This window comes from Toxoplasma gondii, chromosome XII (genome assembly GCF_000006565.2).
Source record: "Toxoplasma gondii ME49 chromosome XII, whole genome shotgun sequence".
Taxonomy (NCBI): domain Eukaryota; phylum Apicomplexa; class Conoidasida; order Eucoccidiorida; family Sarcocystidae; genus Toxoplasma; species Toxoplasma gondii.
Window position 1 is genome coordinate 592,049 of NC_031480.1, and position 25,880 is coordinate 617,928.

Here is a 25,880-nt window from a genome sequence, read left to right on the forward strand (position 1 = left end):
AAGTGGAGTGTGATACAAAACACCTGTCTCGGTCCCCCCCGCCAAGGGCATAATAGAACCTTATGCATGCACATTTCCAAAATACGCAGGTCGCTCTCCAACTGTCCGCGTGTCGAACTCTAAACACGCATACGAAGCTCCACACTCAAGAGAATATCTCTATGCTTAGAAACGCATATACATATATATATATATATATACATATATATATATATATATATATATATATATATATATGCATATACAGTTAGTTAACAAGGGGTGTTGGATTTGAGATATGCTTGGATCGCCCAGCGAGGTGTCTGCATGTGGTGGTGTTTACACTGTATTGCCTATGGTCGCCGGGTGTTTTGTCGTGGAAAAATCCAAAGACGGTTTCCAACAACGAGAGGCGCGCGCGGCCAAGACGCAAGAGCCAGTTTCTGCTGGTGACGTTCGAAAAGACCTATCTGTGTCCATGACCGAGACCAGCATACTTCCACGAGGCCCCCCACAAGAAAAACAAGCAAAATGTCTTGGCTCAACAATGTATCAGAGACAAAGCAGTTCGAACTCTCTCAGAGCTCGGCTATTGAGCGCGCAGACGCACAAGCGTTCGGAAAACGCAGACTACGAAGACTTCTTTTGTGTGGGTGTGTCTCGAAGCCTGCGCCCGCAAGCTTCTTGCATGTCACTGTACTCTTTCACAAAAGCCGCTTCTCCCCGCGCCCCTGCGGTGCCTCAACCGCAAAACCCCCTCCCCCCCACCACATCCTCTCTCTCCAGTCTCGCCGTCTCCTCGTCAAAATCCAAGACGCATGCACCTTTACCTCAACACTGCATCTACATTAAGCATACAGTTACACACACACATGGATACATACACACACATAAATCGATAGATACGCTTCCACCACCACCACAACAGACATGTTGAGATCGATGCCCACCGAAAACCTATCTCGCATAGGTTTCTCACTCGAGAAAGGCTGTCGTGTTTGTCGAGTCCTCAAGCGATTTTTCAAGCCGACAGAGCATTCTTTTCCTCAAACGTCTCGAAGCATCTCCCGGGAAAGGAGCACCGCACGCGCACCGAGCAGCATGCGCCTAGTAGCTGCGACCCCAGAGAGTCCAGCGCTTCGCCGGCTTCCCGGTGTAGAAACATTTCGTTCCCTCTGGCATCGGAGGCTGGTCGAAAGGAATGCACAGCGTCTTCATCGCGCCTGTCATCACCTGCTCCGAGTCACCCGCCTCAATGGCCTGAAAGCACGGGGAAACGGCGAAAACCTATGACGTATTATTGGAAAGTGGAGTTCCCAGCTCTCGACAAACTATTTTCCTCGAAGAGAACAAAAGCCACATTGGGATGTGAACGAAGCCAAGAACCGTGACGGAACCATACACATGGACGCTCTGGAAGAGATGCGACCTCGTTGAGCCGAGTGCATGCTGACGCAGAAAAAGAGCGAGCCCCCTGGCTCTCAGCCGGAAGGGTACACGGTGTGGGCTGCTGTTGAAATCTCGCGTGATGTGAAAGCATCCATTCACCGATCTCTGTGAACTACGAGTTCGACCTCAAGGAGAGCGTCCGTATCTCTACGTCTTTCCTGCCTCAGACTCCCTCCGTGTTTCTCCTCTCGGTTTATTCCTCGCTGCATGCAGTTTGAATGTAGACTGTTGCGGACGCCGACCATCCACCCAGGGCCTTTTTCCATCACTTCTCCGCCTCTTCCCTTTCTCTCCGCTCGACTCCTCGCTCGCCGCTTCTCCATCTCTCTCCGGGAAGGATTGTCGCGTGCGATCGACCTAAAGAACGTCTTCCTTCTCTGGACGCGGGAGTCCCTGCCTCCTGTCTGCGGTATTGTCTTACCTGGATTTCAGAGAGCTTCTGCGTCTCCTTCTTGATCTGCTCCTCAGACTCGGGGTCTTCGCACCAAGGTGCGAGCACCAAATGCTTTCTGTTCAGCGCAGGCATCACTTCGTCGAAGGTCGAGATCTTCTCGATGCCTTCGTGGAGTCTCGCCTTGGCCTTCTCGAAGAGACTGCGCTGAATGCCTTCCATCAGCTCCAGAAGCTTCGGCGCCAAGTCGGCCCAGCTGATCTGGTACGCCTCGCCGGTGTCTCGCCGCACCACCCGCGCAGTGCCCTTCGCGAGGTCCTTCGGGCCAAGCTCGAGACGCAGAGGCACTCCTTTGACCTCCCAGTGGTTGTACTTCCACCCTGGCGTGTAGTTCGACTGCATGCGCAGAAAACCGTGCGGCATGCGAACGGCAGAAGCGACGTGAGGGGAGACAAACACTGCATGCACGCCCCATTCGCGGGAAGGAACAAGCGCCCCACAACAGAGCCACGGGCTGGGGGAGTGGGAGAAAACGAGAGAGAAAACGAGATCACTGTGTGTGCATGCTTCATGTCGAAGAGCGCTGTCACCGTAATCGCGATGGAGAGCAGTGTCAAAACTTCGAAGAAGGAAGACATTTTCACTGAAGTTTCACGTCATCACCGTGGTCTGCGGGTCACCGGACAGAACCTTGAAAAACGAGATGTCGAAATGCCAACGGAAGAAGAAAACTTCCCCATTTTTCGGCGTCCACGGAATCCTTCTCAAGGCAGCTCGATAGGACTGAAGTGTGGCGTCTCTCCCCACCTCACCGTCGTGGAATTTCTGTCGCTTACTCTGTCGTCGATGCGCACTCGGATGTCCGCCTTCTCCAACATAGTCTTCAGCTCTCTGCACTTGCCTAAAATTTCTCCGGTGTTTTCATCCTGCGTTCATGCGTCCCATCAACACACGCGGTGCTTCCACGTCCAGAAAAAAACGAAAGCTATCCCAAAAGACCTCCTGCACAACGCGGCCTAGAGAGAAGATACATGTCTACATGCAGTCGTACGTATACGCGTCTATGCATGCAGATGTACGTAGACGCACAAGTGTATGCAGTGGGGAGAAGGTCGACAGAAAGGAGTATGCAGGAGGTGGAGGAATCGAAGCGGATGCTCACTGTAGCGCATGCGGGAACAGAGAGACGCGTGCCTCTGCGAAAAACACGAGAAGATCCCGGGAGAAGAAAACGACTGCGAGTCGCATGGCATGCGGCGAAGAGAGAGCGCATGGATCTTGCCCCAGAACTGCGTGCACAGCGCCTTACCTTGAAGAGAATCGGAATGATAACGACTTGCACAGAAGCCACCCGAGGAGGGATGACGAGACCTTTGTCGTCGCCATGCGTCATGATCATCACACCGAGAGATCGAGTGGTGCAGCCCCAGCTGGTCTGGTGCACCAAGCGCTTGTGACCCTCTTCGTCTGAAAACATTTTTTAACATCCAAAAGAGCCTTCGCTCCAACAGCAACTGCGCACGATCTCTCCGCACACGCAAATCTGCCACACGACAAACGCAGCACCAAACACCCCATCTTTTCCTACTCCATTCATATATATATATATATATACATATATATCCATATAATATTATATATATATTATTTATATATATTATATATATATTATATATATATATATTATATTATATATATATATATAATATATATATATATATAGGTACTATTTACGCTCCTCTACACACATACACACAGACACGTCCACGTCTAGACCAGGAAGTACGCCTCTTCGTACGTAGACCCGCTGATTAATGTATCTCTCGATGTACAGACACCCGCACGCATGCACAATAACGATGTTTGTTCGTGAGTTGGCGCGCGTACCTTCGAACTCGATCTCAAACATCTTGGCAAAGTTCGTGCCGAGCAGATGCGAGGTGGCAGCCTGGGGGGCAGAGGCGAAGGGCAAACGAGGAGACAGGAAAGGTGGAAAGGCAGGCAGAAAACGCAGGTGAAAGCGAGGAGAAATCGCACACAGTGGTCGTGTACAGGAGGGCGGTACGAACTCACGACGCGACGTATCTGCATACAGCATCAAGCCGACTGGCGTTTCGAGCGTGAGACAAGAAGGACGTCCTCGGTGCCCTGCCGACACTGTTCCTCCCGTTGCTTCCCGCGCTCTGCTCTCCTTTCTGTCTCCGTTCTCACCTGGATGCCTCTGCCATTTTCAGGGATGAATGCCTCGACTGTGGTCGTCTTCTTGCCTCCAGCGAACTTTTCACCCTCGGACTTCTCACCCTTGATCACGGGCACAGCCAAGCATTCCTCGTACCACCTGCACATGCAGCCAGAAAGAAGTCGAAAACGAAGAAGCTGGCGGAGGTTGCAGCGCCACAGGGAATCACCTTTTGTTTAGAATGTTTGAAAGTCGACGCCAACAGCGGAGAACGCTGGATTTGCCGCTCAACAAAGTAGCAGGAAAAACGGAGTTCTCCTCGATGCACAGACAAGGACGAACCCCTCCTTGACTGGGTCTTAAACAGACGAGCAACCCTGTCCGATTGAACCGTCACCGACTGTTTTGCTTGCATGCATACGACCAAACGTAAAGCCGTTGTTCCCTGCTCTCCTTTCCTGCTCGCGCCGTCTTCTTCTCGCTTTCTCTCTCGCTCGCCTGCTCTGCGGAGGCCGCTATGCAGGACATTGTCGAATTTTTGAGCGTGATGGAACAGCAAAGCAATCTGTAGGGGCATGAAACCGAGTCTTGCGCTCGACCTGCATTGTGAGGCACTCCGTGGTCGTGGAATACGGCCATTCTAAAAGGCTTTCTGCCTCATCTGCGTATGTCCTCCCTCTTCGCGAGACACCACGCAACGCAGCGTTTCCTCCCTGTTCCTTGAGAGGCTAGAATGTCTCGCTGTCTTACCGTCGATAGAGTTCCAGAATATCAAGCACAAGTTCCCAGGCTTCTTCCTCCGTTGCATGCGCCGTGTGGCCTTCCTGCCAGAGGAACTCGCGCGTCCGCAGAAACGGCGTCGGCTGCTTGAATTCCCACCTGCGCGGTTTGAAGAGAAACGGAGCAAATGGGGAAAATGGAGACTCGCTAATCTTTTGGTTGTTCTCTGCTTCTCCAAATGACACACGAGATCCAAACTCCGCAGACTCTCGCTCCTTAGACGAAACACCGCGAAGCATGGGCGTTCTACACCCTCCGCACACAGTGGGCTGCTATCCGTGTTCACGTCGATGCCCGAATCATTCATCCGCTTTTCTTCTCACCATTCGATTCCTCTTTCGTCTTTCTCTTCCCTCGTTTCTCCTCCCTCTCCAAGTCTCACTCCTCTCTATCTCTCTCCCCTCTCTTTCTCTCCTCTCTTCTCTCTCTCTTCTTTCCTCTCTCTTCTCTCTCTTTCTTCTGTCTCCTTCGCATACCTCACGACGGAGCACCACTGGTTGAGTTTGAGGGGAAGGTCTCTGTGGCTGCGAATCCACTTCGCATACGCAGGGTACATGATGGTTTCTGAGGTCGGACGAATCGCAATCTTCTCAGGAAGAGGACTGTCGCCGTAGTGCGTCACCCACGCTACCTCTGGTGAAAAACCTTCGACATGGTCCTTCTCCTTCTCCAGCTTGTGCTGCGCATGCACAGAAAACGCCCTCCAGCGCATGCAGCGTCTATCGCTCCGAACCGACCACAAGCGCATCTGCGCTTCCGCACAAACGCGAGGCGACGTCCACACGCCGCGCTCTCTTCGAATGGCGAGGCACCGAGTCGTCCGGGCAATCTGTCTAAATATCCATACAGAGTTTCCAAGAAGTTTCAATTCTCAGGATTCGTGAAGCAAAGCAAAAAACGCACCTGGGCATTGCGCACACGCAGCGAGACAACATCGACCCGCCACGACAGTCCAACCTCTTTTTCTCGCATTGCCACCCTCTGTTTCTTCCTGGTCTTCCGTCTATCTCGCTCTGTCTCTTTCCCTCTTCTCTCCTATCCTTCGCTGTCTTGTTCGCCGCTCCCTTTTTCCTCTCCACCTCGTCCCCTCGCTCTTGCCAGCTCTCGCTTTTTCTCTCCCTAGAACAAGCTACGCCTCGTAACTTAGACTCCCAAACACTCCTCTCGATTTCTCCTCGCGACTGGTCGCGATGTTGCCCAGAGCCTCGCCGTGACGTCGGCGCTTGCGGAGCTCTCACCCGAGAGACAAACATCGGGAAGTACGAGTTTTCAACTCCCATTTTCTTGATTTCGTCGTCGAAGAAACGCTGAACCTTCTCCCAAATGTGGAACGCCCAGGGTCGCATGATGTAGCAGCCGCTGATATCGTAGTACTCGATCATTTCGCTTCTTACAATCGCCTAGGGCACAACGAAAACGCGAAAAACAAGCTGCATCCATGCCTTTACGCCCAGAAGCCAGAACGTGAAAGGCATGCAGCCGAAAAACTCGACTCACTCGAGACCGGACCCCGCACATGCCCGAACGAAGGCGGGACCTGCCATCCTAAACCGTAAATGTGCATGTAAATACAAGAAACCTACACACATCTGCATGCAAATGGGATGTGCACACTCAGATCCAGACACCCAAACACACATAGATACATCTACCGTTGTCCATGAGGTCTGGATATTCTCCTGGACATACGCGTCGAGCCATCGGTTCATATATCGATACGCACACGTATGCAAAGACTTGGGAACCGTGCATGCCATCGCAGGCGAACAGATGGATGAAACGTCTGGATATGTTACCTGCGTGTACCACTCCGAGAAATTTTCGTCTTTCTTCGCTGTCACTCCCAACATGCTCGAATCGGTCACGGCCTCCTTCGCCCCCGGGGCCTTGCCTGCAGGCGCGTTTGGCTTGTTTGCGCCTCCAGCTGGAGCTGCAGCGAGTTTCACTGCCTCTGAAGCAAAAATGAGCAAAATCGAGAAAAGTGGATTTCAAACTTTGAGGAAGCACCGTGAATGCTGCAGCGGCTACTGCCTCTCATTCTAGAAAACAGCAGGCCAAAGGGCAGGAAACGCAAGAACTCAGCGGCGGCCTAGGCATGCGCATGCAAATGCACAGATGCGTCTGCACGGGCGACAGTGCACGTGTGGAAATTTACAGTCTCTGAGTGAAAAAGAAAACCGGGAGCAAAGGTAAAAAAGAGATCAGGAATGATCGAATCGACAAAGAAACCGACGAATTCTGTGATGCATGCACCTATATACATCAACATACATCTCGGTACATATATACATATATATGTATATATATATATATATATGTATATATATACATATGTATATATAGGTACATATCCACGTGTGGAACTGTGCTGATATATCGGTGGACGAGAAGGGTAACTGTGAACGACGAGAGCTTCGGAGCAGTCTGCACAGACGCCCGAACGCGAGGCCAGAAAAAAAAGTCTCTTTCGAGATGCGTACCATCTACGTCAAGCCACATGACAGAGTGCCCGCAAGCTTCAACGAACTTGACGAGGTCCGACGCTTTGAGAGCAACGGTTGCCTTGTTGTGGAGAGGATGGACAAGGACGACGAGGTCGGGATTCTTTTTCATGGCACTGTCGAAGACGAGAGTCACTTCCTTCCTGGAAAATCCACAAACCGCATGCAAGATGTGCAGTGGCAGCAACAAAACAAGTAGATGCATTTCTACGCGCGCAGACCAACACCCATTCACAGCCAAAGACGCGGAGAGACGCACAGACATGAACCTATACAGATATAAATGTGTAGACAGGCGCAGCGAGAAGCGTGCATCCCCAAAGATTCAAAAAGAAACCACGGAGACAGCGGGAGACATGAGAAACGCACACCGGTGTGCGAGCATGTGACCCGCGCTCGCATGCAGACACACACGTCGGCCTGCAGTTGAGCAGGTGGAGGCCGCACGAGAACGAGGAAGGCGGAGTTCCCAGCAGAGATGCGGACTTGGAGAGAAGGAATTGGAGAGGAGTCAAGGAGAAAGCAGAGAGAAGAGAAGGAGAGAGTTCCAAAAGAATGGAGACGATACACCACGGAGAGAAGGGAGAAGAAGTAGAGAGCAAAAGAGACTCCTACTTTTCGTCGCACATCGCCGCGAGAGGCGTGACGGAGCCTTTGGAGACATCGAGCATCGGGCCGAGAAGCTCCTCGTCCGCCAAGCGCATGCGCGGTGCGCTCAGCAATTTCGCGATCCCTTTGAGAGGAATAGGCAAATCCTGGAAACGCGAGAAACAACACTCGCAGTGAACGTGGACAATCTGGAAAGCAAGTCGCCGAAAACAGTAAACAAAACCACCCGCTCCATGACCTCCACACGCATCTCCACAGACGCCCGAGACAATCTGACGGCCTCTGCTCCATGCATCCGTCCACATACATACATGCATGCACATATATGTGCGTAAACATATATACATGTTTTTAAAGAGCGTCGCGTGCTCCCCTACATGCATGCACGAGTACATGCGCCCACAGATCGACATATGGATATATGTATATATATATATATGTATATATATAAATATGTATATATATGTATATATATACCTGGATCTGCGCACCTTAAATCCACGGTGTGTATTTGAGGTATCTCTGAGAAGCTTGGAGAAACAGGACACCGTTACGGATCCTGACAAGCGTGGCTATGCAAACCTGCATGTTGCGAAAGAATGGACGATGCTAGCCAACGTTTCGAAGAACAAAGCCGTACGTGAGTCACTGTGAGGAGGAAGAATCTTTGTTTCTCCTTCAGGAACAGATTCGCAGCGATGACGCCCTTGTCGCGAAACGAGGCCTTCACCATGGCATCGACCGTCGCGACCGGCGCATGACGGTGGAGCTGGAAAAAAAAGGCACTGCATACGTTTCATCCCCGCTTCATCGACTGTCAGCATTTGCATTGGCCCTGCGTCGCAGGAGAACCGCAGAGACTCCGGGCAGAGACACTCCGAAGCGAACGAGCGGATAAATAGAGATAGGGGAACAACACAGGTCGGAAGAGACAACGCACAACGGCCAGCACAGAAGAAGAAATGGAAGAAGTGAGAGAGTGGAAGAGTAAGAAGGAGAAAGAGAGCGTCAGGGAGAGAAGGGAGAGAAGAGCGCAGAGAAGAAGAGAGAAAAGGAGGGAGAAGAGAGAAGAAAGGAGAAGAGAGAAGCAGGGAAACAGAGATCAAGGAGGGGTGCAAGAGAGACCATATCAGCAAAGGAAAAGAGAGAAAGAGATGTAGAGCAACGCAGAAAAGAAGCGAGACAGGAAGAGAGGGTGACAGTGAAGGCGGGGGGACAGCGGGGAAGTGCAAGAGAGGTACAGAGAGAGAAAGGTATCGTCAGAAACTGAGTGAGATCCTGGTCAAGAAGGAAAAACAGCCGGGCGTACTCGAGAGACTGCCTATATTACCTCGCGTTGTGCTCCTTCCCTCCCAACGCTTCGTACCTGGTAGCCGATTCCGAGTTCCTCGAGTTTTTGTAGGGCCTTGGCCTCGCGCCGTTGCTCTTCGGCGCTCAGGACCGAGACGTCGCTGTTAGTCGCCATCTTGCATGCGCTCACTTGGCAGAAAGAGCTCCCCGGGAAGCGCAGAGTCTCTCGAAAAGGAAACGATGAGATAACAAAGCGAGAGAGATAAGGGAGAGAGCACAAAGGGAGAAAGAAGAACTGGAGAAAGACAAGGAAAAGAAAGAAGAACTGGAGAAAGACAAGGAAAAGAAAGAAGAACTGGAGAAAGACAAGGAAAAGAAAGAAGAACTGAAGAGGGAAGGGAATGGTGATAACGAGAGTGGAACAGTCAGCAAAACACAAACGACAAGAGAGAGCTGGTGTATTGGGAGAGAGGGCTCAGGAGACTCTCGGCTTTCGCGTATTTCCTCTCCAGGTTTCCTACTTGATGCTTGGCTTTGAATTCCTGGAAAGTTTCCGAGGCCTTGTCGGCCGAGAGACGTGGAGGCGAAAGGTCGAAAAGATGCACAGCCGCGCAAGAGCGAGGACTCAACGCGGAGCTCAGGGACGAGGAAGGCGTCAGTTGCTCTGCATGCTGTGCCGCGAGAGAAGCGGGGGACGGACGCTCGGAAGGCGAGAGTCGTCGAAGGCCTGGTCCACAAAGTCCACCAAAGCGAGCTGAAAAGCAACGAAAAGGGAGAGAAAAGAGTCCCGGGGCGACAGAAGCCCCGCGAGAAGACGCCAGGCCGCATGCAGCGCACGAACCGCGAGTCGCTGGAAAAGAAACAGCAGCGACGAGAACCACACAGAAACAAGAGCGAGAACAAGAGCGAGAAGCAGGGATAGGCGAGGAGGGGGGGTCCGGCGGTGAAGAAGGAGGATAAAAAGGGTCGAGAACGCGGCAAAACGCAGACAGAGAAGGGAGGCGGCCGTTTCTAGGGAGAGGCGCAGGCCAAGCAAACCATCTGTTTTCTTCAGGTCGAGAATTGGCGAGGAAAGAGCGACGTCGTGGGGAGACGCGAAGAGCTAGGGACACAGAGAGAAGGAAGAGACAAGAGGACGCGGAACGCTCAGTGTCGACGCGAGCTCTCGGAAGAGCTGGAGTTTCTGCGGACAGAACAAGCGGAGCTCGAAAGATAATCCGACGAAATCGAGAAAGATGGGGAATCTGCAGAGCGACAAACGAAAAAAAAAGCCTCCACCGACCCCCGCCCCCCGCGAGCTGCCAAGAGAGGTGTACGATGCGAGAGGCGCTGACGACAGCGTAGACACAGCAGTCGCAGTCAATGGAATCGACAGATCGCTCGACTTTGCGCGAATCAGCTAGTTGTCACCACTCCGAAGAGTTAAACTCTTCACGAAGCGTTCCTCGCCAACCTAAAGTCCTCATCTCCTCCCAGTCTGTCTTCTCTCTCTCAGTCGTTGACCTTCCCGCGCGCGGTCTCTCTCTTCTCGCTCTTCTTCTCTGTCCTCAAATCTGCCGGCGAAGACACCCCGCCGCTCCCAACTGTCTCGCCGGTGTCGACATCGACCCGCGCGGTCAGTCTCTTTTTCTCCGCTTCTCTGCAGTCTCTTTTTCTCCGCTTCTCTGCAGTCTCTTTTTCTCCGCTTCTCTGCAGTCTCTCCTTGGCGCTTTCTTCGAGGGAGACAAACGTTCGTTGTGTGCCAAGTGGCGACATCGTCTCCGTTCGTTCGTCGTCTGTGTGCGTCGCCCCCCCCCCAGCGGAGATTGCATGCTGCCGACCGTCGATTTTCGCATTCTCCGCGTTCTTGGTCTCTTGGTCTCTCTCGCCGAACTTTTCTGTGTTCAGGCTTCTTCTTTTGCGTTCTCTTAGTCGCTCTCTTTCGGTTTTTCCCCGCCATGTTCTCTGCCTGCTCTCTTGCTCCGCGTCACTCGTATTGTGTCTACCTCGCCGTCTCTCTCCTCGTTTGTCAGTTAAACGCTCCTCTGATCTCGACCCTGTAGGCGGGCATCTGCTTTTTCCCTCACCACAGACTCCGCAGCATTTTCTCGTCTCTTGCATGCCTGTGGCTCTTTGCCCTCGCTCCACGGTGGTCGGAGGTCTGAGAGGCATCGAGTTCTCCAACCATTTCTGCCTCCTCGCCGCCGCTTCTGGAAAGAGGTCTCTCTCGCGCCCTGCCTCTGTCTCTTTCTTCTCTCTCTCCTCTTCTTCGTGTTGTCTCTCTCTGCTCGTTTTTTTCTGCTTCTTCTTATGTTCTCGTCCTTCGTCGTGACTCTTCTCCCGTCTTGCTTCGCCGCTCTTCTCAGTCGCGCTCTATCTCTGCTGCGCTGCTTTGTGCCTTTCCAGAGACACAAAGAAAGAAAATGGCGAGACTCGAAAACGCTTCTCGCGGGTCCGTTTGGGGTGTACAGACACCTTGCGCGTGCAGGGAAAACTGTCTCCGGGGGAGCTTGCCACGGTGGTAGCGGGGAACGGCGCAGCGTTTGTTTTCAGGACCATGGGAGACGCGCCGCGAGAAGACACAAGGGGAGAAGGACAGGGCGCTCTTCCTTTCCGCTCTGTCTCCTCTTCGCCTTCTCGACTTGCCTGGCGATGGTTCTCCCTCCTTTTCTTCTGTCTCCTCTCTGTAGGGCGCTGCTCTGCTTTGTCTCTCGCGCCTTCCTTGTCGCAGGTTCCTCGCTCTTTCTGCAAAGCCTCGTCTGCCACGGTCTTCTCGCTCTCTCCTCTCTCCCTCGGTTCGAACGCCTCTGACTTCCGTCCCCAGTTTCTCTCTCCTCTGTCTTCTCTCTCGTCGAGTTGGTCGTCGTCTTCCGTGTCGTTCGTCTTTCCTTCTCGTTCCTGGCATCCGTCTCCATCGAGAGGCGACCTATCTCTTCCAGCATATTGTCCTGTCTCTGCCTCTTCGTCGCTCTCGCCTTCGGGGCTCCTGCTTTTATCGGAAGAAGGAGAGCCGCGTTGCGCAGATTCCGCGGTCGTCCTCTCTCCTCGCCGCCTGCCGACGGACTCGAGACTCAGCGCGACTTCGCTTCTCTGCGCGTCTACGCGCGCCTCTTTCGCCTCTCGCTGTTTGCATGCCCGGGCGTCTCCTTCCTGTCCTCGTCCCCCGTCGTCTGCCGTCTCTGCTGGGTGTGCTGCGCCGCAGCCGCCTTCAGTGCCCACTCTGTCCCTTCCCTCGTCTCCCGCCAGTTCTTGTCGCTGCATGCAGCCTGGCTCGCCGTCGCAGCTGCTCTGTCGCAGTAGAACGACGCTGGGCGCCGTCGCCGCTGCCGCCCAAGCAGAAGCAGAAACAAGAGAGACGGAGACAGAGAAGAGGGAGACGGAGACAGAGAAGAGGCGGCTTCCTAGGCTTCCTGCGTTCCCGCCAGAGACGTCTGTTTCGGAGACGCCGTTTGCAGAGGGTTCGAGTTCGGAGAGAAGGCGAGGCAGGCAAGGCGAGACTCCGAGCGAAGATCCGTTAGTGGGGATTCGCGAGTTGTTTGAGAAGCTGAGAGAAAAGGAGCGTCGCCGACGAGTGCATGCGCGGACAGTCGCCAGTCTCCCGCGCTCGCTGCGGCAAAGGAAACTGGACAGAATCCAAGGCTATCTGCCAAACAGGTACCAGCACCACAGGAATCCGCATGTTCGCCGAGGCGTGTTGCGCTGCTTCCCGCCTACGCGCATGCATCGCGTCTCACGGAGGGACAGAGCCACAGCGAAGACCGAGGAAAACAGCGAAGACTCTGAACCGGAACAAGGCGAGAGATCCGAGAGAGATGAGGCGGAAAATGATGAGAGAGAGACGATCACCTTCAATCCGATGGACGATCCTGAGGTGGAGGCACCGCCGCCGCTGTCTGCCTTTGCCTGGCCTCCAGGGTGCTACCTGCGAATCGAGTATAGTGCAAACCGAGCTGACGACGCAGACGAGACTGGTGAGTCGAGACCGAGGATAACTTCTCCGTTTTCAGCACAACTCGCGGGGTGTGCCAACAGAGTCGGAGGCGAATCACCGGACCCCAGAGACGCCAGAGAGGCAGACAGCGAAAAAATGCGTCTGAGCGCATGCAGAGGCGACGAACGCGTGTGGCAGGGGGGGTGTGTAAGGGAGCTGAGTTCGGGGAAACGCAATCCAGGAAAGTGCAGAGGAAAGCTCGAGAAGTGGAGGGCGGATCAGCATCTCCGCTTCTCTCAAAAAGCGAAACGGAGTCTCTCTTCTTCCATTCGAATGTCCACATCAACCTAAACCCAGAGATACATGCATATATATATATATATATATATATAGTTGCATGTGTACATTTTTCTGTGTGCACGTGTACATGTATACATGCGCATTCGCGTGTGGAGCCATATAAAAATAAATACATATATATATATATATGTATATATATATTTGTGTATATGTGTGTGTGCATGTAAAGTGCATCATTTGTACGTTCGGGTGTGGCTGTGTAGGCCGTCGCCTTCTTGCGGCGTTGAAGGCTGCTGGTTCGCGTTATCTGTTTTCTTTGCCTGCGCGCCTGCCGCTCGTCCGGCGGCGTTTCTCCGTTCCCAAGTCACCCCACAAGCACCGGAAAGCCGTGGAGCAGTTCGAGATCTGCGAACGGAGAAGAATCATCGACGTCCACCGAAGAGACTACCTCGCAGAAGCCGAGCGCCGAGGTGACCGCGGGCCGTCCAGGTGGGGGAAAATGCCCTGGCCAAGCAGGGAAGGAGCAGAAGAAGAAAGAGAAGACGAAGAAGAAAGAGAAGAAGGCAAAGAAGAAGGCGAAGATGGAGGAGGAGCAAGAGGACATCGAAAAGAGGAAGAAGGCAGAAAGTTGAGGAAGAGAAGGAGAATGACTGACGTGACGGAAGAGGCAGCAGTGAAGGGTCTGTTGACGGTGGATTTGCCTGACTTGGTTCGCTACGATCTTCGCTATGAGCCATATCGCAGGCCTCTGAAAGCGAAGGCCATCTACGCCAGGATGCAGTACCGCGAGCGATGGACATCCAAGTACTTTGAATATCTGCAAGTAGGCCGAGAGCGACAGAATCGCGGACAAGGCAAAACGAAAGGGAAGGAGAGAAGAATCACAGACGGAAAATGGCGAGTCGTGTGATTGGGGAAGCCAAGGAAATCGACTGTAAACATTGGCTTTTTTCCAGAAACTCAACAAATTCAACCTTCATAGATGATGAGCCACACAGGAAGTTCCCTCCTCTTCCATCCGGAGGCTTTACTAATTTTGCAAAATGATAGGGCATGCATTTGTATATGTAGAGCGAAATGTATCTCTAAAGAAACAGACATGTCTGTTCGGAGACGTACATCCATATAGAAATATCTGTGCATGTACCATGACGCGCTGATGCCCAGTAACGCGTTTGCGGTTAGAAATCGAGGTGGATCCGCCAGTGGCGACGACGCGCTCCCAACTAAATTCGCTTTTGCCATTGGAGCCCCGAACTGTCAAAAGAGCTAAAAAACAAAAGATGTGACAGAGTGCGAGTGCCTTGTCAGTAGTCACATACCTATGTGCATGTTCACGTGTTCATATATATATATATATATATATATATATATATATATATATATATATATGAATAAATGTATGTCTACATGTATGTGTATGTGTGTGTAGGTACATATGGGCATGTGTGTATGTATACGTGTATGTATCTATGTGTATATAATATATACATATTTATGGGCAGGTGTGGTTTTGGTCGGATGAAGTGAACGGCAAAAGGTGCGTTCTCTCTGTGGAGCAGGATATGGAGAAGAAAGAAAAACTCATCGCCGAGCTTCTCGCTCCGAAGTATGACTTCGATCGATTGGTCGTCTGGCCGCAGTCCTTCCACGACTTGCGGAGATTCAGAGTTGCAGAAATTGAAAAAATGCTCAGGAAGTGAGTATTTCCTTGCTCATCTTGTTTCGGCTGGCGTGTCAGAAAGGATTTCGTCAAGCTCCTCTCGGTATCTTCTGCGGTGAAGCTTCTCTCAGATGCTTCTGAGCTACGTAAAAAAAGTCCGCGGTTCAGGAGTGGACAAACGTGGATTGAACGAAAGTAGTCCGGATGCGTTTAAAGGTTTCGCTACCGTACATCTGAAATGCATGCATGTGTTTTGAATGATGTGCAGGAATGTAAGAGATGAATGCTTCAAGTGCATATGTGTGCAAATGTATATATTTGTACATACGTATATATATATATATAGAGAGAGAGATATATATATATATATATAGATATAGATATATATAGGGAGATATATATATATATATATATATATATGTAGATATAGATATATGTATAGATATATGTATATATGCCCGATAGACTTCACGTCCATCTCTACACGTTGTCCACACATATGCTGATGTGTGCGCAGGGGTCTGTCTGTTGTTTGTGTGCAATCCGAACATGCCGTCGGAGCGAAGATAATCTACTATGTAACTTCGTTCATGGAAATCAAAAGAGCTAAACGCGGTTCTGAAACTTGTCGCCGCAACAGAACTGTGTTTAACCCTGTGGCGTATGTCGATCCATATATATATATATATATGTATATTTATATGTGCTTGTGCATATGCGGATATGCGCATGCAATTATGTATGTTCATGCATCTAGAGCTGAATTGATTCTTGTTTGTCTCTTCAGAACCGAGAACCACTACAGAGAGCGCATGAGCCGTCGGCGAAGAGGCTTGCCGCCGTATCGGCCGCGAATGAAGTTTTTTGGAGATTTTTCGATGGATCCGGAAGACCTGAAAAACATGCCTGGCAACGATCCTTATGCGCCCTACGTTCCTGCGCCTCGGCCGCCGGACGCGCCGCCTCGCGTCAAGCGAGTGAAGAGGGAGAAGAAGAAAAAGAAGAAGGCAGGCGGCGAGAGAAAGAGGAGACCTGCTGGGAAGAAGAAGTGAGGGGAGAAAGCGGGGAGGGACCTCCAAGCACGAACTGGATTTCCAGGACGAGGCGTGAGAGGCTAAGCGACAGCCGAAAGGTCGAGAGAAAACACACACGAAAAGAGAGAAAGACAACGAAACTGAAAGTGGGGACGAAAGTGCAAGAACAAGGTAAGGGGGCACGGACATACAGTCGTGGCCACATGCAGTCCTTCTAAATATATGATGAATCATATATATATATATATGTATGTATATATATATATATATATGTATATGTATATGTATATATAGTCTTTTTCTCTCTGATCGTGTGCGAGTGACCGTTGAAAGGTCTGACAGCCGCTGTCGCCTCGTGTGCGGTACGTGGATACGCGGGGGTGGAGAAGAGTGTGTGTGTTTCCACGCTATGTTTCGAAAGTTTTGTGAATATCGCCAAGTCCGCCTCGACTTGTCTTGTGCAGACTTTTTGCGGGGCGCAGCGCCTGAAAACCACGGATGCATGCGCAGACGAGTGTGCATGCATGTGTCCAGGTCTCTTTGTCTTGTTGGAGTCGTGGCAGAGCGCCCTGTGTCGCGCTTTCACGCTTGTGAATGTCTCCCGTGTGCAACGCAAATAGGGAAGAATTGACCGATTTTGGTAGCTCTTCTTTCGTCGACTGTACGAGATGCGAGACCCAGTTTTCTCCCGGGTGTCGGCTCCGCATGTCGCTCTTCGAAACGTCTCCCCAAAACCGCTTTTTAGTTTTCTTCTTTCTTGCGCACGACCCGTGGCGCGTATGTGTGCATGTGCATACGTATATATGTACATATATATATATATATATATATATATATATATATGTACATATATATATATATATATGCATATATGTACATTTATGTTCATACACGTTGGAAGGTTGGAACCTGCCCGGAAGTGCGGCAGGAACACGTAGGTTGCCGGCTCTTTGGGGCGTCGTGTCTGTTTCTTTCTCTTGGAAGAGAGTTACGGTTTAGGAACAAAAGCCTAGCATGCGAAAGGAGAAGGCTTTTTTCGTCGGATCGTGAAACCCAACAAGACATACAACTGCAGCTCTTTTACCACTTTCCACCAGGTGCCTTGAGTTCCCTCGGGAAATTCAGAAGAAGAACACATGTTTGCATATATATATATATAATATAAATGGAGAGAGAGAGCGTCTGTATATATATTTATCAATATATATATATATTAATATGTGTATATATTTACGCAGATATACACCCATGTTCAGAAGGAAAATGAGGAAGACTACGACAACCACGACCCACACTTTGCCTCATCTTTGTCCTGCAGAGTGTACGCATGCTAAGAAAAAAACCGGCAGGTCAGACGTTTTAGAGTTGCGAATCGCTGAAACTCCTAGTTGACTGGAGCACAAGATCTGTCTTTCACAGTCACGCAGGAGTGTCGAACTGAGCAAGGGGGAACTATGAAGAGGCGAGCGTCTTCAGTGTACCCCTCTTCCTGAAAGGGAGGAGATCTCTGCACTTGAATCAATGTACACGTCTGTCCCCACATGCATTGTCACCCGTTATCATGGTAAGTCAAAAAACGCGACCAGAAGAAAAATAGCGTGCATGTCTGTTTCGTTCTTGTCATTTCACCAATCTGCTCTCGCGTGCTGCGTCCTCTTATCGCACTTCACGAAATTTTCGTAAGCGTAGAAAACGGCAGATACTGGTTACACACTTTTCCCCTGGCTCAAGAGCGATGCTTGGCGTCTGTGATCACCTCCAGTCCAAGCGCTGTAACAGAAGGTCCGGTTTTTTGCGTCTTCTGTCGGCACTCTCTGCTACCGCCGGAATCCTCCCTCTCCCCGACACTTTCACAACCTCCTCGAGAACGGCTTTTTCGTTCCTGTCGCTGGCACGGAGGACGAGGGGTTGGAATCATCCTTGCCGTCGAAATGCTCTTGTCACTCTGGGGCATGCGTGTGGAAGTAGAGTATCCAGTTGTTTCTGCAGATCTCTCCAGGCGTTCTTTTCCCTCAAAAGTCGAAATGTGTGTGTGCTGTGGAGACTCGACTGGGTCCAGCTGAAGTGCGAACACGAAGTGAAACCGTTTTTGGAAGTTCTTCTGCGGGGCTTGGAAACGCAGCCGTCGTGGCGCTCGCTCAAAAAACACAGTCGACAGACGGGGGTTTACCGCGCGGATGATTACACAGAAGCATTTTTAGGGGAAAAGCTTACATTGATTCAGCGTTTCCTGAGGATGTGTACTTGTATCGGTGGAAACTGATCAATATATTTTTCTGCCTTTTCTTGTCATTGGGTGAGATGCAGTCCTCCCGCCGGTGCAGCGTGTCATGTGTTCGTCCTTTTTGTGAACAGGGAAGTGCCATCGGTGTGCGCGTGCTCAGTGGTTTTCTCTTTGGCTGTGGAGGTCTATGCTCCTGGAAAACGACCGGAACGAAACTTGTAAAAAGCTTCTGAGTGCTAGTTAGGAAAAATCGGCATTCTCCTCGATGGCCGTTCCTCCGGAATTTGCTTATTGGACACATCAAGACTGTAGAGTAAACAAAATATAACTGAAAAAGGAACTGTGGAAAAGCATACCTATTTTTTCGCGTCAAGGCAGCATCCGTCGAAGCAAGGTTGATGAGTACGCCTTTCTGCGTCTCTCTGATGCGGTTCATCCATTAGCGTGTCAATGTGGATTTCCGTGTGTGTCTCACGCATTCAGCTGTCGCCATAGGTTTCTTCTGCAAAGGGTCCCTGGTCAAGTTTCAGATCCTCTCGTGTTACATGATTTCAAGGCTTCTCAGCGTCATTTCTTGAACATGCATATTATGGTGTAGAGCCGGTTCGACTTCTACGTGGGCTGTAATTGCGAGACGGTTTTCACCCGTCTTGGCTTTTTCTTGTGATTTCTCTTGTCAAACGCTTTGAACGGACTTATGTATGTCACTTAATGCTTCAGATTTGCTGGGGTCTCACGGGAAACGGATCGAGTTTCTTTGGCATTTTTGTCACGCACATGTTCGCCGCTCTTAATCTATGTCCACTTCTTTCCGGAAAAACGTCTTGTCTTCTTGTTTCTCTGTGTTGCTTTCCCCCAGCCGCTGTTTTCTTCACTTCCATCAAAAATTCTGCTACGGCTTTTGATCGCAGTCATTCTCGCGTCATCTCTGAATTTTACCATTGACGCATCGCGCCCGTCGTCCCCCTTCTTCAGTCTCACGGAGACGTCACGTCTTTCTGCGGCTCTCGCTCTTCTCCCCTTTCCTCTTGTCCACCTTATATTGTCTCCTTCGGCCTTCTTTTGTCATGGAAGCCCGCGATGCTTCTCTTGTGGAAGGAATCTCGAATCAGCCAGACGCACGCGGGTGGGCTGCCTTTCACGTTCTGTCTGAAGATCGCTCGGATCGAAGAGAAAACTTGGGCGCCTGGAGGCAAGTGATGGACGTTTGCGCAAAGCTAGTGTTTTCTGTTCCAACTTCATCGCTTTCTGATTCTTCATTTCCGTCGGCGGCGTGTGCGTCTTGTTCTTCAGTGCGAGAGATGCCTGCTGTCTTCCAGGTGCCTCCCTCTTGTGTCTCTGCGTCCCTACCGGCGGGAATATCCTATTCAGGTTCTTCTGTCGCCTCTTCGCCTGCCTGTTCAGCACCTTGCAAACTTGTTTCTGCTGGCATCGATCTTCAGAGTACAAGTGGAGCCCCCAGAAAATCGAGCGAGTACGAAGACTCTTTCGAAACATTCTTGTCTCCTGCAGTCATGCCAGAAGAGATCCGAAAACAGCAGCTGGAGAAGAGCAAACCAGCCGCGGTGTCGAGTGTCTCAGGAGGATTAGGCGACAACACACCATCGAGCGTAACAGCCCACGAGAAATCGGAGGGGGGCAGAGAGAAAGTTGACGACTCACGCGTTTTCACTCACGACGAAAGGAGAAGCAAATGTGCTTGGACAGAGAGAGAGGAATGCAGGAATTCCGCCTTTCTGGAGGACGCAAGTTTCGCGGCGCATGCACGATGTAAAAGACGGCGACGAGGAAAGCAAGACGCGCCGCGGGGTGGCTGGGGAACTGAAAAAAAACCAACTGTTTCGAGACCTGCAAGCGAAGGGCGAGAGAACGCGGATGAAGCCAAGAACGCATGCGATGCAGATGGTCGAGAGAGAGGTGCTGTCTTGCCACCAGATGATGAGAATGAGGAGAGGCAGACAGGTTCAATTTCTGCTTCCAGCGGCCCTTCTTCGTTTTCTGCTTCCTCTCCCTTTCCTTTTGCGATTCGAGGCGCCTCAGTGGAAGGTTTCAGCGTAAATGAAGGGGAAGCAGTGAATAAAGTGACCGAACCCAGCGAAAGGGGAAAGGAAAAAGCTGGCGGAGACGCGGGTGCCATCGAAAAAGGAAAGCAGGAGACAGAACCAGAAGGCGGAAACCAAGGAGGGAAAGACACGGACGGAAGAGAAGCGGACGAAGAGACGCTTTTTGAATTCGATGAAGATGATCTGTGGCTTCTCCTCTATGAGAGACAGCGGCAAGCAAGTGACGGAAGGTGTCCTCCGGTAGCTGTGGACTCGACAGAATCCGACAGTCTCCTTGCTGAGACGCAAGTACGCCCGTCAGGCTAACTTCAGAAAGGAAACGGGGAGGCGAGCTAAGCATCCGTTCATTAAATGTTTCAATGCAGAGCTTTCGACACTCCTCCATACAGGCATGTGCATGTCGGTGTATATACTGACACACACATACATGTAAGCGTAGACCTTTCAGTGACAGGGACGGGTTTCTTTGTGAATCGTGTTCTGATTATCTGGACACAGCTGCTCAAATGCATTCATTTTCACGTACTCGCGTAGAAACAGATATATACGTATACGCATAGGAATTGTAGCGTTGTTAGCAATAGGACGGTCGTTACGCCAAGCGTAAGGATGACCCTGTACATGAGTTTCTGTAGAGATGTGGATATTTATAGACCTACCAGTATACGTAAAGGACGCTCCTACGTGAGTGTATATACACTGAGGCGTGCGTGCGGAGTTTGGGTTGCGGTAGTGGGGCGTCGTCGTCTTTTTCACTTTTTCTGTCTTCAGCTCTCCGAAGAGTTGAAAGCTGTCGTGACGGATGCGCTGGCGAAGCGAATCGTCTACTCCGAAAAGTATCAGGACTCTGCTTACGAGTACAGGTGGGGTTGTGCGAACCTACGGAAAGCCGCGGAATACGATGGAAAGTGAAAAACGACAGTTTGTTGTGTCTAGCAGGGCAGAGCGCAGTTCTACAGGCGGGATGACAACGAAATCAAGACGCGGGGGCGACAGGCAATCACCGGAAAGTAAATTCTTTGCTGGGATTAATGAACCGAAGCGTGTACCTGGATATTAGGAATATATATATATATATATGTATAATTTGTATATGAAAGCGTGTGGCCTTGCGGAAAGGAGGTAAGAGGAGAGGAAGCGTCGAGAATCTGTCAATTCAAACTGATCAGTTTTCTGCATTTGCCCTCTTTCTGCCTCAGAGCGGTGACTCTGCCCCTACAGCACCCTTTTCTCTCTCACAGTCTCTCTCCCCTCGCCGACGCCATCCGAAGAGAACGGAGAAGAATGTCGGAGAAAGTCTGGAGGGCGTTGGGAGTACGTGTTTGATTGCTGACGAAAACTCTGCAAGCTGCCAGCCGATAAATGGAGTCTAATACGCGCATGCATAAGTGTAGGGTGCATGGGTGCATAGGCACGCAGGTCCTCGTTTTTCCTCGAAGGGATCGGACATGTGCTGGCAGACTCCGCACGTGAAAACGGTGTGTGTCCGCTGGGAGTTCAGTAGGTCTGCACTGGGATAAGTGGACCAGACATTTGGATGTGAATACTACGAAGATACATATATATATATATATATGCAGATGTGTTGTTATAGCCCCAAAGGATTTGTTTTCAATCTTCCTTTCCGCAGAATACTTTTGTTTCTGTGTACGTGAGTCTGTGCATTTATACGTATCTCTGTATGTGAACCTGTGAGTGCGCAGCCACCTTCGTGGTCCACTTTTGCACGCGACAGACTGGGCATTTGCTTCCGTTTCTTTACAGATTAGAATGAGTTGCGGGTGGCGGCACTGGGGTTGGAGTATGTACGAGCCGAACGTCCTCTTTTTCGCGCGGTGAGACGCTCGAAAGCACAGTCGCTCTCCACTGGGAGTCGAGATGACTTTGTCGTTACGCACTCGAGGGCGAGAGAGCACTCCGAGTTAGCTGTCCACAGATCGCGTTGTAACATGACACGATGAGAAAAACGGCAGCGTCTTCGACGGTCTGGTTTCCCTGGACGGCGCGTGCTGCTGGAGGGAACAGACAAAAGAGAGAGGGGGTAACGTTCATCCTTTTCGGAACGGTTGATAATTGACACGCACAAAGTCAAGATGTCTCTTTTTGCCGTCTGTCTCTCCTCTTGTTTCCGTCTGCCTTGTGTTCATGAATCTTCCTCATTTCTCCATTGTCTCTTGTCATTCCTCGTCGTATCTTTCTCCGACCGATTTGAGACAGGCCAAAGTGGACAGACGGCGTTACCGGGATCCCTCCGATATCTGCCACCTTCGCCGCAAAACGGCACGACCGCATGCGCGAGTTGCTAGCCCAGGTGAAAAATACACCGGCCATGTCGTCTAGGTCAAGAACTGCGTGCAGCAAGGCAGAAGTGGCCCATATGTGTACGTGGCGTTCTGACATGTATTCAGTTGTGTATGTGCAAATATTTCCATGCTGAAAAGGCCCCCCTATGCGTGTATGTACGCACATATATCTGCAAAGACGCATGTGTGATGGGTATGTCTGCGCCTACGTGTGAATGTGTTGTGGACGTTTTTTTTAATTTAAGTGTGCGGATATGATTTGATCGTGATTATTTCGAGCTCTGCTTCCAAGCCATGGGGAAGGGGCATTGGCCTGGTAGGAATCGAGAGCAAAGTGAGAACGCGCCGTGTGTCTGTTGCAGGACGTGGCGAAGGGGATGAGTGTCGTCTCCCAGAAACTTCGCTCGGCCCTCGTGGCCACACAAGACTGCTGCCTTATGACCGACACGGAAGACGATAAGAGCGCATCTTCGATCTGTGGTGTGTACCAAGACTGCATACGATAGTCACAAAATATTCCAGAAATGCTGCCAAGGAGGCTCTTCACGCGACAGATCACTCAATGAAGCAAACATGTGATGTTCGCGTGTTATGAGAGTCCCACCGACTCAGGTAGACAAAAAATGTAAATTGAAGTGGAAACATATCGAACATGGTCTTGGGAGAATGCCCGACAGACACACGTTTCCGCAGAAGGGATTAGAAAGCGGATCGAACATCACGGTATTATAACTCGAGACGGCTCAAAATGGGCCTGAAAAAGACTACGTCTATTTTCCATCTGTTTTTTCGTAATCACGCGTTATACCACCAACGTAGGAATATGCGGAATCGACAGATTGTCTTTGGAAGCGAACTCGAAATGTCTGTATTCGAGGTCTGCTGAGAATAAGCTGGTCAGCTGGTGCATATTGCGCGCACAGCAGAGCACCGGTACAGACACAATATCTATCTATAATGTGATAATTGCAATACAAGGTTTACCTATGGGCTTTTTGTCCTTAATACCAACTTTGCACGGAGGATCAGTGATTTGTACCTGATCCGAAATTGTTTTATCAGTCCAATAATGTGTTCAAATCACTTATATGTCCCGGAAATGTCTCCCTAAACGAAGAAATGTGGAAAAAATCCCGGCGCACATCTGCGCCCGTATGTGGGGGAATATATGGTCATCTATATAAATGGAAAACAAGGACCTTCCAGGAAATTTTGTCAGCAGAACACATATCGATCGTACTTGAGAGTCGAAGAAACCTACGACGTATGCGTATTTGTTTCTTTCCATGATTAAGCTCCGTCTGCTTTCTATAAAAGGGAAGCGAAAACCTACGCTGTGCACTGACTGTTTGTCAGCGTTGAACATTTACAGAAATCAACCTGTCAACACCTTGCACGATGCAGTGTATTCCCTGAATTAAGAATGGCATTGTATTTGCAATGGAGTGAAGCGAAACATAGCCGAATAAGATAGCCTCTCTTCATGATAGACCGTCATCCCGCACAGGGACATTTCGTACAATGAGGAAGTAGCCCGTCACGAAGCAACATACGGGAGAGGAAACCCCACGAAAGACTCATAATTGGTAGCTAGCAGGAGGAGCGTCAATCAGGTTAGTTATTCGCATATCCCGAATTATTCCACGTCCTCCAAGCTGGATTAGAAGTTAGGTGTGTGGCCGATATTTGCAGCCAAGTCTGTTATCCAAAACAAAGCGACATCTCTGCGGAACTGCTTCGTACGGAAGTAGCAAATTTTGGGCCACCACATAATGGCATACAAAAGGAATGCACGCCTTGTGCGCTGCTGGATGCAAAGGAAGTAAATGGTGCTCATAAATCGCACAAGACTGGATCCAAGCGCTGGATTCGGTGTACGAGTTCTTCGACTCTCTAGAATCGCTTAAAAATCTGTAGTAGCAATTCTTTCGGGAAGTTGTTTTCTGTGAAGAGTTATCCTGTAGTCCGATGTACACCTCATCACTTTTGAAGACAGCGCCCGATCTGCTGTATGCGTGTGACCAGGTTGCATATGCAGAAATAGTCTAGGTGTTAGCGCAGGGATGAGAATGCGTGTGCCTGAAAACAGGTTTCTGATGCCTGTCTTACAAATCTGTGTTCATCTTACTTTGCACGTAGGTCGCGTTCCGCATAAGGTTTGCACTTTTTCAAAGCACTGATTTTCTTTCTGTATGCGTCATGGATGTTGGAATTTCCCCAAAGTAGTCATGTTCGAGTCCGTGTCCCGTGTGCATGCGTTTCTTTGACAGACCATGTCAAAACCCAGCACAACTTCAGGTCACCGTGACCTTTCTCGGCCATGTTTCGCCAGAAAATGTACATTCAGTCGGACGAGACACTAGCCTGTCCGTTTTGAGGAGTTTGACCTATTTTGCGTCCAATGAAAAAACTGCCTTACTCAACTTGTTTCTGCACGACACGCAACATTTCATCGTATGGTCGCTCTTTGTTGTATCTAGTGCACATACTATTAGTTACATTTTTCAATAGCAAGCATATCGGACTGTCGTGTGTAAATTCATTCTGCTTCTGGACGGCACGCCGAGGCCGATTTTTCTGTAGAACACGACGCAAGTCTACGTCGGTGGTTCAGCGGCAATTTAAGTGTCCGTCTCCTGACAACACTTATGTCGGTTGACAAAAAAAGCACCAAACCCATCTTTGGACGAATTGAGGTTCGCATGTTCTGCGTGTTTGTTGCAAGTTACAGCTGTCTCGTGTATGAGTGTCCTACAGAGGACCGAAAGAAGCGTTGCAACGCGGTGCATCAGCATGAGATGTGCGTAAGAGTTGTTTGTCGCCTATTTTCGCGGCCGCGATTTCGCATAAAGAACAGCTCTTTCACGAAGTAACGGGGCACGCAAAGTGTCCCGAAACACCAGTTGGATCAGTTAGATGGCCCACGGCGCTTCTTCTTCGGTCACTCGCGTGTGGAAGGCCACGCGAGCGCGGGGCCGCGCTCCACTCCCCGTCCTGGCACGCGGCAGTGATCTGGCACCTTTTCTGCACTACGAGTATGCCCGGCGTAGCCACAATCAGATCTTTGACTTTTCACTCTCTTCTCTTTTATCTTTTGAGGCCAGGTGGGTGTTGGATGTGTTGCTTCCTATGAACAGTGCTCTTCCCAAAGAAAACGCTCTGTGTAGCCTGCACATCTTTTCTCCCGTATCTAGAGAAACGCGAG

General features: G+C 50.5%; 3 protein-coding genes across 3 annotated transcripts; 1 reads left to right on the forward strand and 2 right to left on the reverse strand.

The window, feature by feature from the left end:
• Window positions 1–409: 409 nt before the first annotated feature.
• Window positions 410–10,435, reverse strand: TGME49_219850 (prolyl-tRNA synthetase (ProRS)). Its single transcript, XM_018779863.1, has 15 exons — window positions 9,700–10,435; window positions 9,255–9,403; window positions 8,529–8,657; window positions 7,895–8,034; window positions 7,259–7,422; window positions 6,575–6,729; window positions 6,017–6,178; window positions 5,255–5,457; window positions 4,749–4,877; window positions 4,031–4,157; window positions 3,707–3,767; window positions 3,129–3,286; window positions 2,656–2,745; window positions 1,850–2,215; window positions 410–1,239 (listed from the first exon to the last, which is right to left on the reverse strand). Exons 1-15 carry the CDS (start codon window positions 10,004–10,006, stop codon window positions 1,087–1,089), a joined length of 2,493 nt encoding a protein of 830 aa, XP_018634782.1. The 5' UTR covers window positions 10,007–10,435; the 3' UTR covers window positions 410–1,086.
• A 224-nt stretch (window positions 10,436–10,659) lies between these two features.
• Window positions 10,660–13,361, reverse strand: TGME49_219840 (hypothetical protein). The gene has a single exon (XM_018779862.1). It carries the CDS (start codon window positions 12,416–12,418, stop codon window positions 11,531–11,533), a length of 888 nt encoding a protein of 295 aa, XP_018634784.1. The 5' UTR covers window positions 12,419–13,361; the 3' UTR covers window positions 10,660–11,530.
• On the forward strand, window positions 10,964–24,116 carry TGME49_219832 (cyclin-dependent kinase regulatory subunit protein). The gene is made up of 9 exons (XM_018779861.1): window positions 10,964–13,128; window positions 13,652–14,211; window positions 15,839–16,099; window positions 19,629–20,660; window positions 21,144–21,235; window positions 21,572–21,686; window positions 22,137–22,207; window positions 22,590–22,683; window positions 23,038–24,116. Exons 1-9 carry the CDS (start codon window positions 11,715–11,717, stop codon window positions 23,179–23,181), a joined length of 3,783 nt encoding a protein of 1,260 aa, XP_018634783.1. The 5' UTR covers window positions 10,964–11,714; the 3' UTR covers window positions 23,182–24,116.
• The last annotated feature ends 1,764 nt before the right edge of the window (window positions 24,117–25,880 follow it).